The sequence below is a fragment of the Corapipo altera genome, unplaced genomic scaffold (genome assembly GCF_003945725.1).
Source record: "Corapipo altera isolate COAL_440 unplaced genomic scaffold, ASM394572v1 2, whole genome shotgun sequence".
NCBI lineage: Eukaryota > Metazoa > Chordata > Aves > Passeriformes > Pipridae > Corapipo > Corapipo altera.
In genome coordinates, this window is record NW_020884890.1 from 1,691,555 (window position 1) to 1,705,216 (window position 13,662).

Genomic DNA, 13,662 nt, shown 5'->3' on the forward strand with positions numbered 1-13,662 from the left:
AAATTAGATTTTTAAAACACTGCGTGTACAGACATGTGACTTGTTACTCACCAACATCTTGTGGTTGAACACCTTGTTCTTCAACTGAAAAAGGTGTCTTGTAAATATGTTTCAGAATTTAATGGTTTTGGCTGGTGAGTCTTGTTTAACTGGCTGAAATTTTTGAGGTTTTTCCTGCATATGCTGAGAGATTTGCCTGCATTTACAAGCACAACTTGTCTGTTAAAAGGAGCTTGCCCAGCATCCTTTACATTTGTACTAGAAGTGATTTGTCCTGCCCTTTTTAAGAGAATTTACTTTTGTGGTGATGTTTGAATTCATCCTTTGTTAGTCTAAAGTAATTCAGTGGTGCTTTTTTTGTATTTATTTTTAATGGGGAAAAAGTCTAATCTCTACCTGACTACTACCAGCTGTTGATTTTAATGCTCTTAATTTCTGTATGATCCATGCATTAAGTTTTACAAAACTGAAAACTATGACAAGTTGAGATTGGTATAAGGCTCTTACCTCTGCGGTGCTTTGCGTGCCACATTCTTTCTTATCAAAAAAAATCCCTCTTTTGGTCATATTCAGACACCAGGCGAGATACCAAATAAATCCCTGCAACTTTTATTTAAGACACTGGAGCACTGAAGTGTTATGCCTGCCTGATTGCTTCTGCTGTTTAATAATATTTAAAAAAAAAAAAAAAAAAAGAGATTAGCTTATTGTAAGCTACTTGCTTTGAATATATTTTTTGGGTAGTGGATGAATTTTCTTAGCTTTTCAAAGTATACAGAAATGACCGCCACTGTTCCTATGGTGGTCATAGAATGCAAACCTTTACCAAATCTTTACCAAATATAGTGAAGTTTATAGAGGTATGAAGTTACGCCATCGTCTTTCTTAAAAGGAAAGTGTTCTATCATCTGCTTGTACTGTCCTGGTTATGTTTACACTGACTGCTGTAAATTGGAAGGAGGTGAGGAGGATGAATGATGAATTGTTTCAAAATGAATTCAGAAAAATTGGCTGACATTAGCACAAAGATACTTTCTGGCAATTCTTTCCAGCTAAGCAGCTTTATGAAAGTGCATTTGCATTTTCCTTTGCCACTCCTAACCCCTTCAGGTTTCCTGTAGAAATTCTTAATTCAAGTGGTTTGGAGCTTAGTAGTAACAATCTGGGTCAAATAATACTGTCTGAGATATTCTAAAAGTGGATGTAAACAGGTCAGAAAATTTGTGGCACATTTTCTGAATGCTGAATGTGCACTTGAAAGACAAATCTCTGCATGCCTGGAAATTTAATGTAAAGTTCTCCTTGCAGAGAACTCCAGTTCTCTGCAAGTTCACTTTCACTGCACTATCCTGATTTCTGAAAGTCCTTCCCTTTTGTAAATCTCTGCAAGTTCACTTTGACTGCAGTATCCTAATTTCTGAAGGTCCTTCCCTTTGGTTTTTTGCTCAGAGCTCCACTGTCAATTGGCTGAGCATCTGCAGCTGTACTGAAGTTACTGGCTCATTTATTAGACGACTTGCCTCCAGTGAGAATGAACTGCTGCATGCCCCAAAATGGTCATACCAGCTCTGAGTTTGCTCCTGAGACAGAGGACTTCATTCAGACTTCTGGCAGGTTTGGGACCTTGGGGCTTGCCCACACAATAAAATGACTGCAGCATGTATAGGCAAACCCAGGGCTAGTTTTAATTAGCATTGGTAACAACAGTAGTAAAGACACAGCAGCGCAGGTTCAGCAGGTGTGAAGTGAGGGGGCAGACATGTATTTTGATTGAAAACATCTCCTGAAAACTCAGGTTGGCCCATCTTATTTGCTATTGTTACAGTGCTGGGGAGACTGCAAGCTGGTTTTGGTTGGCTGGCCCAAGCCATGGCTGCATCCTTCTACTATGCATGGGAACTGTTGTATTTCCATAACACCTGCATAAGGTTCTTGAAAGAATCATAGAATGGTTTGGGTTGGAAGAGACAAAATCATAGAATTCCAACCCCCCTGCCATAGACAGGGACACTCCCCCTTGACCAGGTTGCTCAAAGCCCCATCCAACCTGAACTTGAACACTTCAGATATAGGGCATCCACAACTTCTCTGGGCAACCTGTTCCAGTGCTTCACCACCCTTCACAGTGAAGAATTTCTTCCATATACCTAACCTAAATTTCCCCTCTTTCAGCTTCAAAAGATTAGGTTCCTGTAGGTTAAGGCAGGAATATAATCCTGGACGGCATTTCTTGGGTGTGGACTTTGTCTTTGATCCTGTTCCATGACAGCTCATATATAAGTGTTAAGGTATGTGACAAGGTATATATCAGGGTTTGGAATAAGGCAAAGCTGGAACTAAGGTGTTATTTAGCAGCATGACAATTTGCAGTGCTTTTGGTGTAGGTCATCTCCTTGGCTCTGGAACTTCTACAGATACATCAGATGTCCAAGACCTGGGAAAGTTGCTCTTTCTGCTGCCTTAAGGGACTTTGTGCATGTGAATCAGACTTCTGTACATTGCTCTGTTTTGCAAGCAGTACCCATTTTTTATGACACTTTACTTTAAACAAGGGACAGCCAGTGGTTTCACTGCTCAGGTAGGAATGCAGGAATGACGGAATACACACTCTCCTCATGTTCTTCTCACTGGTGCCCATAGCCAGAGCAGGGCTGTGCAGCCCTTCACATGGACACAGCTGTGCAGATGATGAGGAGAGCGGGGTGCTGGTGTGGCATCACCAGCAGTCCTGACTGTGCTTCACCATAGATGGCAAGGAGGAGTGTATAATATGGGCTTGTTTCAGATGTGTAGGCCCTTCCTCCTCCCATTTCCTCGTGGCCCCGAAGGACCCAATTCCTGCCCTTTGTGTCAGCAAAATTCTCCCAGTTCAACGGAGAGTCACTTTTCTTCCTCTAGAGGTGAACTCCCATCTTTCCAGCCCAACTGCTTGTTATTTTGGAAAAGTGAAGATTAATTACTGTCCCTTTACTTACCTCAGCAAGAAGTAGAGGGGATGGGAGCAATCTACCATCCCAGAGAGCAGGAAAAGCAATTTTCAAGGTCCTTCCAAGTTTCTAAATGGGAAAATCCTGGTTTTCACAGGCAGTAATGTCAAGGCTTGTCGTGGAAGGCCATTTTCACTTTTAAACTTGCATTTTTTTTCCATAGTTTTTGCTATTCTCACTTCTAGGGTAAAATGTCATTTTGGTGTTAGAGGGTAAGCCAAATGTGATATGTTTGGACATATGTAGCTGTTCTGTGCCTGTATTTCTTTGCAGCTTCTACCTGTATGGAATTAAACCCCTGTGCTAGGAAGAAAAAATGTTCAGAGCTGTTTACCTACTTTGATTTCTGCTTTTTAAACCCAATCTAATTGATGCTAAATAAATTGACATGGGAAAGATACAAAGATCCGAGGAAATAAATGGCTGCAAACTATATGTCATGGTTACAAATGGTTTCTGTTTGGGGCGGGAAATGGATTTTAATTATCTTCTATAGAGACTGTAGAGAGATGGATGGAACAATTGTTCAAATGAAGTTATTTCCATGAGCTCACAGGCAACAAGCCTTGCTTATCCAACCATGTAAAACAAAGAAAACTCAGGCAATTAATTTAACGAGAGTACTTGGGACATGATATCATTCTGAATGGACGAGCCTGAGAAAACAGCTATTTTGAATCACAGCGGGATACACATACAAAACAGTATCCCTGTGCAACAAAATCCCTCTTAGCTGAGTGCCAGAAATTGGTCTGTTAGAACCATGGGGTATTTGCCCAAACCTGGAGTTTTGGGATAAGCAAATTCCTTTTTTAATACTCACAGTAGTGGCAAGTAAAGCCTATGTGTGATTTGAATTGCTGGTGCTTGTGAGAGAGAAGGTGCCATTTCATACAGTCAATTTAAATATGTTCTTGGAACAAGTCATTACTAGATGTAGATCCCCTAGCATTACTTTTCTTTCTAGCACAGAAAGAGAACATAAACCACTTTTCTTTCCAGTAAGCCTTTTTGTATAATCTTGGACAATAACAGCTGGTGGAACAGCTTCTTTTGTGCAGGTAGTCAGGGGGCTCTCAAAGTTGGCAAGAGAAAGATGCACTATCAGTAGCAGTATCTAGTTGGTTTTATGCTGTTCAGGTTATGCTTGCAGTAAGAGCTGTTTCTGGTTCAACTTTTCTCTCCCCTCACAAATGCTGGATTTATAAAGCCCTTCTTCATTTTTTTCTCCTCCTGTTTCTTGCATTTTTAGCTGTTTTCAGTTTTGCAGCTCACTTTTTTAATAGCTTTACGTAAAAATAACCATTGACTGGTTGTGGGGTTTCTTATTTTCTTTAATGAAAGAGCAAACCAATGAACCAGCCCTACAGATCAGTTCTGGAAGGCAAATCCTCATACCCTGTTGAACAAAGTTAATAAAGATATTGGAAACCTCATTACTCCTATTGTAGCTTCTGGTTTAGCAAGAACCAGAGTTCATGCTGCTTTTGCCTGGTCCAGGTTTTGCTGCTTTTGTCACAAAGGGGACTGGGAGACAGCAGCAGGGGCAACTCGGGTTCTGTCTGTGCCCCCAAAGCCTGCAGAGAGAAGCAGAGGCACCACATGGCTGCCGTTTGTCAGAGCACATGGTGGCTGTGCAGAGATGCCACATGTGTGTCAGGGTGTGTGGTGACTGTGCAGAGGTGCCACACGTGTGTCAGGGTGTGTGGTGGCTGGGCACTGCTCCAGGCACCCGCTTGGGGCAGGGCATGGGTGACACTGCAGTGTTGGTGACAACAGGGAACACTCGTCCTGCTGCAGGTCTCATCCTTATGCGTGGGCCATCTGTGCCCCGCTCGCTGATGAGCTCAGCCGGCGTTGATCCATGTTCGCTGGGGGGGAGGCGGTGTGCGGTCTGCTGGCAGGACTGCCCCGCTGAGCCACCCCAAAGTTGGCTGGGGACAGAGACATGGAGCTCCTCGAGCAGGTCCAGTGGAGACCTACTAAGCTGATCAAGGGACTGGAAATCTCTCTTACGAGGAAAAGTTGAGGGAGCTGGGCGTGTTCAGCATAAGAGATGACTGAGAGGGGAACCTCATCAATGGGTCTTCTCAGCCAGGCTCTTCTCGCTGGTGCTGAGCAATAGGACAAGAGCAGGTAGAAACTGATGCGCAGGAAGTTCCACCTGAATATGAGGAAGAACTTCTTTACTGGGCAGTTGACCACGCATTGGAACAGGTTGCCCAGAGAGGTTGTGGAGTCCCACTGGAGATATTCAAGAACCATCTGGACACAATCCTGTGCAATGTGCTGTAGGATGCCTCTGCTTGAGCAGGGAGGTTGGACCAGATGACCCACTGCTGCTCCTTCCAGCCTTACCCAGCCCGTGACTCCGTCGCCCCCAGGCCGTGCCGGCCGAGGCGAGGCGGCGCGGCCCGGCCCTGCCGCGCTCTGTGAGGCGGTGCCCGCGGGCCCGGCGCGGGGGCGGGGTGGCCGCGGGGGCCGGCGGCGGGGCGGCTCCTTCTTTGGCCATGAGCGAGGTGCCGGCATTCGGCCGCCGCCGCCGCCTGCGGGACGCGGTGAGGGAGCGGCCGCAGCGAGGTTCCGCCGGCGGCAGCGGGCTGGTGGGATGGCCCAGGCCAGGATCAGCGCCAAGGCCAGCGAGGGGGCGCAGCAGCAGCCGCAGCAGCAGCAGCAGTCGGGAGGGCAGCTCCGGGGCCGCTTCTACCGCTCCACCTCCATGGCCGACCGCTCCAGCCGCCTGCTCGAGAACCTGGACCAGCTGGAGCTCAGGTGGGGCCCGGGGCCGGGCGCTGGGAGGGAGCCGGAGCCGTCTGGCCCCGAGCCGGTGGCTCCGCAGCGCGGGGCGCTGGCGGGCGCGGAGCCCTCCCCCGGCGGGGCTGGGCATGGGGGAGGTGAGGATTCCTGAGAGATCCGAGGGAAAAGGGTCCCCCCTTATCGGGGGCGAAGTTTAAAAATGGGAGCTGATGTTCTAAGGTGAACTAGCGTGGCCTGGAAATACACGAAAATAGGAATATTATATGACTGTATGAAAACAGACTTTTTCAGAGAAAGCGCCAAGGACTGCTTTGGATTTATTACGCTTCCCGGTTTGGGGAGTCTTTAGCAGGCAGGGGATGGGCTGCGTGCTGTGACACGGCGTGTACGAGCCCGCGGTGGGTCGTAGCTGTCGCCCCCGTCCCGCATCTGTCGGGCAGGTGTTTTATAAGAAGATGCAGGAAATCCGAAGATAAAATGGAGTGTCTTTCGGGCTTTCGGAGGCTCTGGCAAGCCTTCAAGCTGCAGTGCTGAAGTGTGTGAGCCTTCGTGTCTTCCAAACCGCCCTTTGCGCTTACTGGTTCAGCTGTGGATGTTGTTACCTGTGTACGTGTCCACCTCCTCTCTGGGGTGTATTAAATCCTGTAGCTAAAATGTGAACAGCATCATATTCTGCAGCTTAGGTGTATTTTTCCGAAGTTATTGCAAATGCTATATGAATTTCATCGTTGTACCAAGACATGTCATGTCTTTTTCTGCTTGAAAACTTGACATTCCATAAATAATACTATTTGACTTCTTTTCCCAGTTTGGCCTCATGAGAGATGATTCTTTGCCTTTAATCATCTTCCTTGTTCTCTCAGCTCTGCTTAATTACACAGTGTCCTTTCTGAGGTGGATAGATGTGCAGGATGCCACTGATTCACCTCCTCTGGTACTGTTTCAACACACCCTTTCCTTCATTACAGCTGCATATTGATCAACGGCTTTCACAGAACCACCCAGAATGTTTCTAGGACTTTCCTGTAATTAAAAGAGCTCTGTGGGATGCAGGAGTTGCATTTTTCCCTTTCTGCCTGCATTACTTTGCATTATTCAGGAGTGGACTTGATGTGCTGTTATATTAGCCTTTCACTTAGCTTGATTAAATCTCCTTGAAGTCCTTCGCAGACTTCTCTGAATTTGACTAAACAAAATCACAGTCTGCAAACAAGTCTCCCTGCTTACTTGCAGGTCTAGTGCATGATGAATATATAATCACAAAATGAGCATCAGAATATGCAAAAATGTGTTTTAAATTTGCTGAGTGACTCTGAAACAAAGCAGACAGTTTGGTTAGCCAGAAATTAAACGTCCAATTAAATTTTCAAGTCTTTCAAACAGGCATAGTTCTAAATGCAGAATAGTCATTAAAAAAAAGTCAAACTAATTTGATAGAAGTCACTCAAGTCTTATTTTTTTTCCATGCACAACTAATCAGTGTGCCTCACTTCAAAGTTATGTGAATGACAGGAGGAAAAGCTTCCAAACCTCTTCATTCTCCAGCTGGTTTGGTTTAACTATAGACCCTTGAGATGTTGCTTGTAAATATAAGTGAAAATTTGTCAAAGTGAACTACAGTCTTTAATTAAACCCCTTGACAATCCTCAATTCTCAAGTTGCTTAAGGTCAGACAAACTCTGAAGCAACTCTCATCCCTTTGGAAATCACAGAATCAAAGAATGATTTGGATTGGGAGGGACCTCAAAGATCATCTAGTTCCAAAGCCCCTTCTGTGGCAGGGACACCTTCCACTAGACCAAGTGGCTCTATCCAACCTGGCCTTGAACACCTCCAAGGATGGGGAGTCCACAGTCTCTCTGGACAACCTGTTCCAATGCCTCAGCATCCTGACAGTGAAGAATTTCTTCCTAATATATAAATCTACCTTCTTTCTGTTTGAAGCCATTGTAAAATGCTCCAGTTTGAACAGCCTTCCTTTTTCTTCCTTTCCCACCACTGTAAGGGCTTATTTTCCAACAGTAATGGGGTATTTTCGTACCTCCCTGACAGGTGTTTGTGGAGGGGCTTTCTTCTGTTTGGAAAGTGAGCAGGAAAGGGGAATTAATTTGGCTGCCGGGGAGTGAGTGCCCCAGGCAGGGGTGGCAAGGGGGGTAGGTGGCATGTGTGCCCCTTGCCAGAGCTTGGACCTTCACATTGCCCTGGCTGCCAAGATATCTCGGGAGCAGCTGGAAAGGGGACCAGAGTCTCTTGTGTATGAGTCACTGTGTTCTGGTGGTTAAGTGAACACGTAGTTCTAGGTGTGATGATACATAAGTCAGACTCTTTCTGATTTTGGGGTTTTTTAACCTAATTTTTCATACTTTTCTTGTTCTCCTTCGGATCAACCATATTCCCCCACTGTTCATGCCTGTGTCCATGGGACTGCTCACCTGGGAATGGACGTTCAGCTGAAGCACCTGAGGATGTCAGAGTGAAAGCCCCCGCTTTGTCTCCGTCTAGTGTGCTCAGCTCCATTTCAGGAAAAAAGCATCTTCAGATGTTTCTTACTTCCTCTGAAAACTTATCTGCACCTCTAGCACATGGGCTTTAACAGTGAGCTGTTTAAGTCAGTCAGTAGTTTAAAGGACAGAGTTATTGCAGCTGTCCTAAGAAAGCAGGTGTCGAGTTTCTCATCTGGAAACAAAAGCACAGGCTGGTCCACCTGTTCCTCAGGGGAATGCTCTGCTCATATAAATGGTATGTAGCAAAGAAAGGCACTGCACAGCTAATTGCTCTTGGACAGGGAAAATCAGAAGTAAGGAATGTATTCTTCAGTCTTAGGTAATGGATGGGCTATTTAGTTGTTCAAAGTGACAAATACACTCCAAGTAAAAATATGATTGGATGTTTTCATCTGTTAGAAAAAGACGTGCTGCTGCACTGAAATAATTGATAACTAGGCATGAATATGAGTATTTTGTGTTTTTTCTTTGCCTTCTATTCTTTGGCTGGTTGTTTTTCCACTCCTTCCTACAGCAGTCACCTCTGTTAGAAGTTTCTCCTCCAACCTTTTTCTTTTTTTTTTTTTTTGGTGCCCTGCACAAAGAAAATAAACATTTAAAGAAATCTGTGAAGTTAAGACACATTTTAGGAAAGAAGTTATGAGAGCTGACTGCAAGGTGTGGTCCTGACACTCTTGCAACAAGAAAGGAGGGAAAGGTGCGCAGTCCCTGCCAGGCCAGGGTCTCTCCTTGGCCTGTAGCTGGGGAGCCACTGGGACCCACCCCAGCACTGAGACAGGCAGAGGCTTTGGTACAAGCCAGGGCAGCGAAACAGATTGAGGGTATGGTGGGTCTCTCACCTTGGTAAAGCCACCCAATATCTTCTCTGAAGCATTATTTTCCTGAGGTTGATGTATGTGGTTTCCTTTTCATTTTTTTTTTCCTACCAGAGCGCTGTTCTGAAATGACCCTGTCCCATTGCTGTGTTGCACTCTATATTGCAGTTGAAAAAATGGTTAAAATAATTCTGAAGAAGCAATTATTGCAAATAAAATAGTTCTTAAGATTTGGTTATGAACTTTCTGTAAATTAATGTAAATCAAAGTTCTAGTTGGTAAACTATGGGTTTGGTTTTGTGGGTTTTTGTTTGTTTTGGTGTGGTTTTTTTTCCAGTATACAACATTAATTCTGATAATTTGGCTTTTAGGTCCTACCTCACATACCAAGCTGGCTTTTGGGAGCAGTGATATTTTAGGCACTTTCTTTAGAACTGTACCAATTCAAGATACATCTCTGCAATGCAGTTTTTCCACATTCTTCTTAGGACCCAGGAAAGCCTGTGGAAATCATAGTTTGATCTGTCTACTGAAGGCAGAACTTTATAGTTTTTAAGTCAATGCAATGATATACAGAATCTGATTTAAAAACACTATTAAAAATTAAATTCTGCACTTCGAAATTTTTATTTACAGCTTTCCAGCAACCACATTTTTTCAATTGTGAAAATACTATTTTTTTTATAAAGGCATGGCAAGGCATTATGAAAATTTTGCTAGACTTCCTAAATTATAAAGTGAAGACATCTGAAGTATGAAATGACTCCACCTGCCTCATTGCTCTTACTAACCAGTCCAAAATAATAATTAAAAGCATTTGCTCTCGGCAAGAATTTGCATTGCATTAACTTTTCCCATTCTTCCTCAGAGTGAACATTAAAGCCAAGGCCTGAAGCCTGTGCTTTCACTGACTAAATTAGGCAAAATATTTTGTAAAACAGAACCATTTCATGAGCAGGCTGCATGTGAAGCGTGACTATTTATATCCCCAAATCTCTCATTCTTCTGCCTTCTTTCACCCTCTTTTCTCTTCCTGCTGATTTTCCGAAGTTACCTGTCCTCAGCCAGCCTGTGAGAAAGGAGCAGCAGCTCTGTGCCTGTCTCAAGAGATACACCTTTTTCTGCAGAGGCAGCACCATTTCAGGGCAGTACTCAGTAATGTTGAGGAGCACAGTGCATCTAAGAGACTTAGCAATGTTTTGGTTTGTTTCTCCTTTTCTGGCCAGGTTTGATAAACATTTCAGGATAGATGGATGGATTCTCGTGATGCAGCTAGACCTTCTCAGCTGTGTGCTGCAAGTGTCTGAAACTGTCAGCCAGGTTCACGTGATCCTCTGCTTTTCTGTGGGGCATGGGAATGCAGAGTTGATGGCTTTGGTGCAGCCCTTACAAGCTGCAAGTTGATGGCTTTGCTGCAAGCCCCTACCCTTGAGTCTTCAGGGAAAAGCCAAGGGAGTGGGATGTTTCCCTCTTTTTTACCTGGTCTTCAAAGTGTTGCATTAGAGTTCCCAGATGTTCTTTTCTCTGTGGCTGAGAATAAGACATGAATTAAGGAATTGGACTCAGATTTCTCATGTGGCATTTTCACACTGCCCATGGCGAGCTGGGTCTGTGCCTTGTGCCACGAGGAGGGCAGACCACAGGCACCAAACCACGCAGCTTACTTGAGATCCAGTAATTACAGGGACAGCAGTTCCCAGTGGACTTTCCCCTTGCCCTCACTGCATCACATGTGAGTTTCAGCACAGAGAACAGGACTGGAGTAGGGGTCTGGTTTCAGGAGGAACTGACTTACGTGCTTTTCTGCATGCCCAGAAATAGGAGCTGCTCCCACAGAAGCTTCCTCCCTCTGTGAGTCACTTCATGGAGCATTGCTCCATGGAAAGCACCAGTGACAGTGGGGCCAGGAAGTCCAGTTTCTTTTTCCAGTGACCAAGGCACACCACTTGTTGGGGAAGACCTTGTCACATTAATAAAAGTGTGTGAACTTTGTCCCACTCACAGGGTTTTCTCCTTTGTGAAAGGGGTTGTTCAGCTGCAAGGCGGCATTTCAGTTTTCTGAGTGTTTGTTGCTTTGCAGGTGGATCACGTGGGTTCTGCACTGCTGGTCTGGGGGCACCACCAGGAGCCAGGGCCCTTTGCTGCCTCCTTCCCTGCAGCTGCCACTTTCACTGCCAAGTTCCCTGATGGACTCGGTCCATTTCCCTTCTGGTTAAGCAGCTGATAATAATTGCCAGTTGGCTGTAAGGACTTCTGCTACATGGCTGTAGGACTGTAAGGCTCTCGGTATCCAGATTAACCGTGGAATAGGACAGAACAGCACTATCAGTAAAATAGATAATTGCAGGCTGATTGAATTTCTGTTGTTTTGTTTTGCCCCTCCATTTGTTTGTTTTTTAAAACTATATTGAGTCTTGAAAAGTGAAGTTAAGATACAGGAAAAGGTAGTGAAATCAGGGAGTCTGGTTTATGGATAATTAAGAAATTACTGTACTTCTTTAAGCTGAAGTTTAAAAAATAAGTTTTTGGCAGCTATATAGGTGAACAGCTATTTTATTATTTAAACATTTTGTTTGGTTCAACCATGTACAGGGTAGAGGCTTTCCGTGACGCAGCATCTGCTATGGAACAAGAGAAAGAAATCCTGCTAGAAATGATCCACAATATACAAAACAGCCAGGATATGAGGCACATCAGTGAAGGTGAGAAGCTGCTTTGCCATACCCTCCAACTGACCCAAAGTCAAACCAGCCTGTCCCTTGGGAAGCAGCTCGATATGGTTCCTTGCTGCCAGTAAAGGTGCAGCACTGGAGCCAGCTGCGGCTGTTAAGGGCCACCCATTTCCCCGAGATCCCCTTTTCTTAGCTGTAAATTCATGCTGTTTAGGTAGATGAACTACCATTAATGTCATTACTGTATATGTGAAAGCCCATACTCAGCTCACTGATATATTTTCAAAATCAGGCTTAATATAGCTCAGCAGAGGGAGAGACGTTGATTATGATGATTTAATATAGTTGAAACCCCAGCATTTTAATGATTTTGACTACTGGACAGGTTACAAAGTGTACAGCCTGGAAGAACCTGATGATTAAGATCATTGTTGTAGTTGTATGATATGTGGCTTTAAATATACTCCCTAAACCTAGTATTAGATGCTTTAAATTGCTGGTTTATTGGCTCTTCAAGAGCCTACATGTCAAATATGTTGTGTCCATATTTTAGAAAAGAAATTTTTTTTTTCAGAAAATAGAAAACCATTTTTTTTCATGGCCTCTAGTTTTCTCTTTATGGTATTCTGGGATATTGTCTAAATCTCTCCCTCAGTGTGGCACAGAAGGCCAGTTCTGTTAATGAATGTTTCCTGATAATATTGTACACTTTGCTTTAATGTGACACAGTAAGCATTGTGTCAGCAGTAGAAAAGCATTGCTTACACTTTTAGTAGAGCTTAATGCCTCATTTCCAATCAGAAGACACTGGCTTCTATCAAATGAGTAGGACTTTGGCAAATGCAAAAAGCTCATTTCTGGCTTCTGGAAATCTTGTTGAATGTCACTTACTTAAACAAACGTTGTTTATTGCTAAGTTACAGCAGTTTGAGCGTCTTGATGATGCTATCTGCACAAGAGTGTATTTGCCTGTAACCAAGGATACTTTATTGTTTTCAATTTAGGTGAGAGAGAAGAACTTAATTTGACTGCCAATCGCCTGATGGGCCGAACCCTCACTGTGGAGGTTTCTGTAGAAACCATCCGGAATGCCCAGCAGCAGGAATCCCTACTGCATGCCACGAAGATGATTGATGAAATCGTCAATAAACTTCTAGATGACCTGGAAGACGCCAAAATGCGCTTAATATCGCTTTACGGTGCGTGCACATCCGACGTGCCGGCAGGACCCATCGATCAGAAATTTCAGTCTGTGGTAATCGGATGTGCCATTGAAGATCAGAAGAAAATCAAAAGGCGGCTAGAGACTCTGCTCAGAAACTTGGAAAATTCTGAAAAGTCCATCACGTTGTTGGAGCATCAGAAATCATCTGTTCGACAGTCTTGCAACAGCAAACAGGATTAATGAATCCTCCTGGCTGCTTCTGGCAAATCGCAGGATAAGCAAGTGCCTGTAAAAAGCACACAGAAGCCAAGACAAAAATTCTCTGTACGAGCACACGCGTATGTACACAAACACACGCACCAAAGTATCCTTGATTCCAAGTTGCAAGCATTTAATGGGTTTTGGTAGCATTGGCATTTTCTTTTGGCAATAAGGAACGCTATCAGTTCCTCTCTAGAGTCAATACCGCTCTACTGCAAATTGTAATTGTGCTTCTGCTGAACTCACAGAAACTTTCAAAATCTAGCCTTTCCTCCATTCTCCTGGGTGTTTTTTAAACTAAAGTTGTTTTGTCCTATCATGAGATTTCAGCTTTTCTCTGCTGTATACGTAGTGTGTGAACCAGACTTTTGGGGGACGAGATAAATCCTGGCAATAAATCAAAACCATTAATAAACTGTTTATGGTATTTTCATAAACAACAGAGTGTCCTACACATTACCATTTGTAATTTGACACTTTTTGAATATTTTGAATAAACAT

The 13,662-nt window shown here is 44.1% G+C and overlaps 1 protein-coding gene across 1 annotated transcript; it reads left to right on the forward strand.

Moving 5' to 3' along the window:
* The first annotated feature begins 5,427 nt into the window (after positions 1–5,427).
* BAG2 (BCL2 associated athanogene 2) lies at positions 5,428–13,576 on the forward strand. The gene is made up of 3 exons (XM_027644909.1): positions 5,428–5,759; positions 11,656–11,765; positions 12,740–13,576. Exons 1-3 carry the CDS (start codon positions 5,596–5,598, stop codon positions 13,138–13,140), a joined length of 675 nt encoding a protein of 224 aa, XP_027500710.1. The 5' UTR covers positions 5,428–5,595; the 3' UTR covers positions 13,141–13,576.
* Positions 13,577–13,662: the final 86 nt, after the last annotated feature.

Bases quoted from the DNA above. Each gene is read 5' to 3' on its own strand.
- BAG2 (XM_027644909.1), top strand. From the start codon at position 5,596: ATGGCCCAGGCCAGGATCAGCGCCAAGGCCAGCGAGGGGGCGCAGCAG. The intron at 5,760-11,655 runs GTGGGGCCCGGG...AACCATGTACAG, and splicing joins CTGGACCAGCTGGAGCTCAG to GGTAGAGGCTTTCCGTGACG. The intron at 11,766-12,739 runs GTGAGAAGCTGC...TTTTCAATTTAG, and splicing joins TATGAGGCACATCAGTGAAG to GTGAGAGAGAAGAACTTAAT.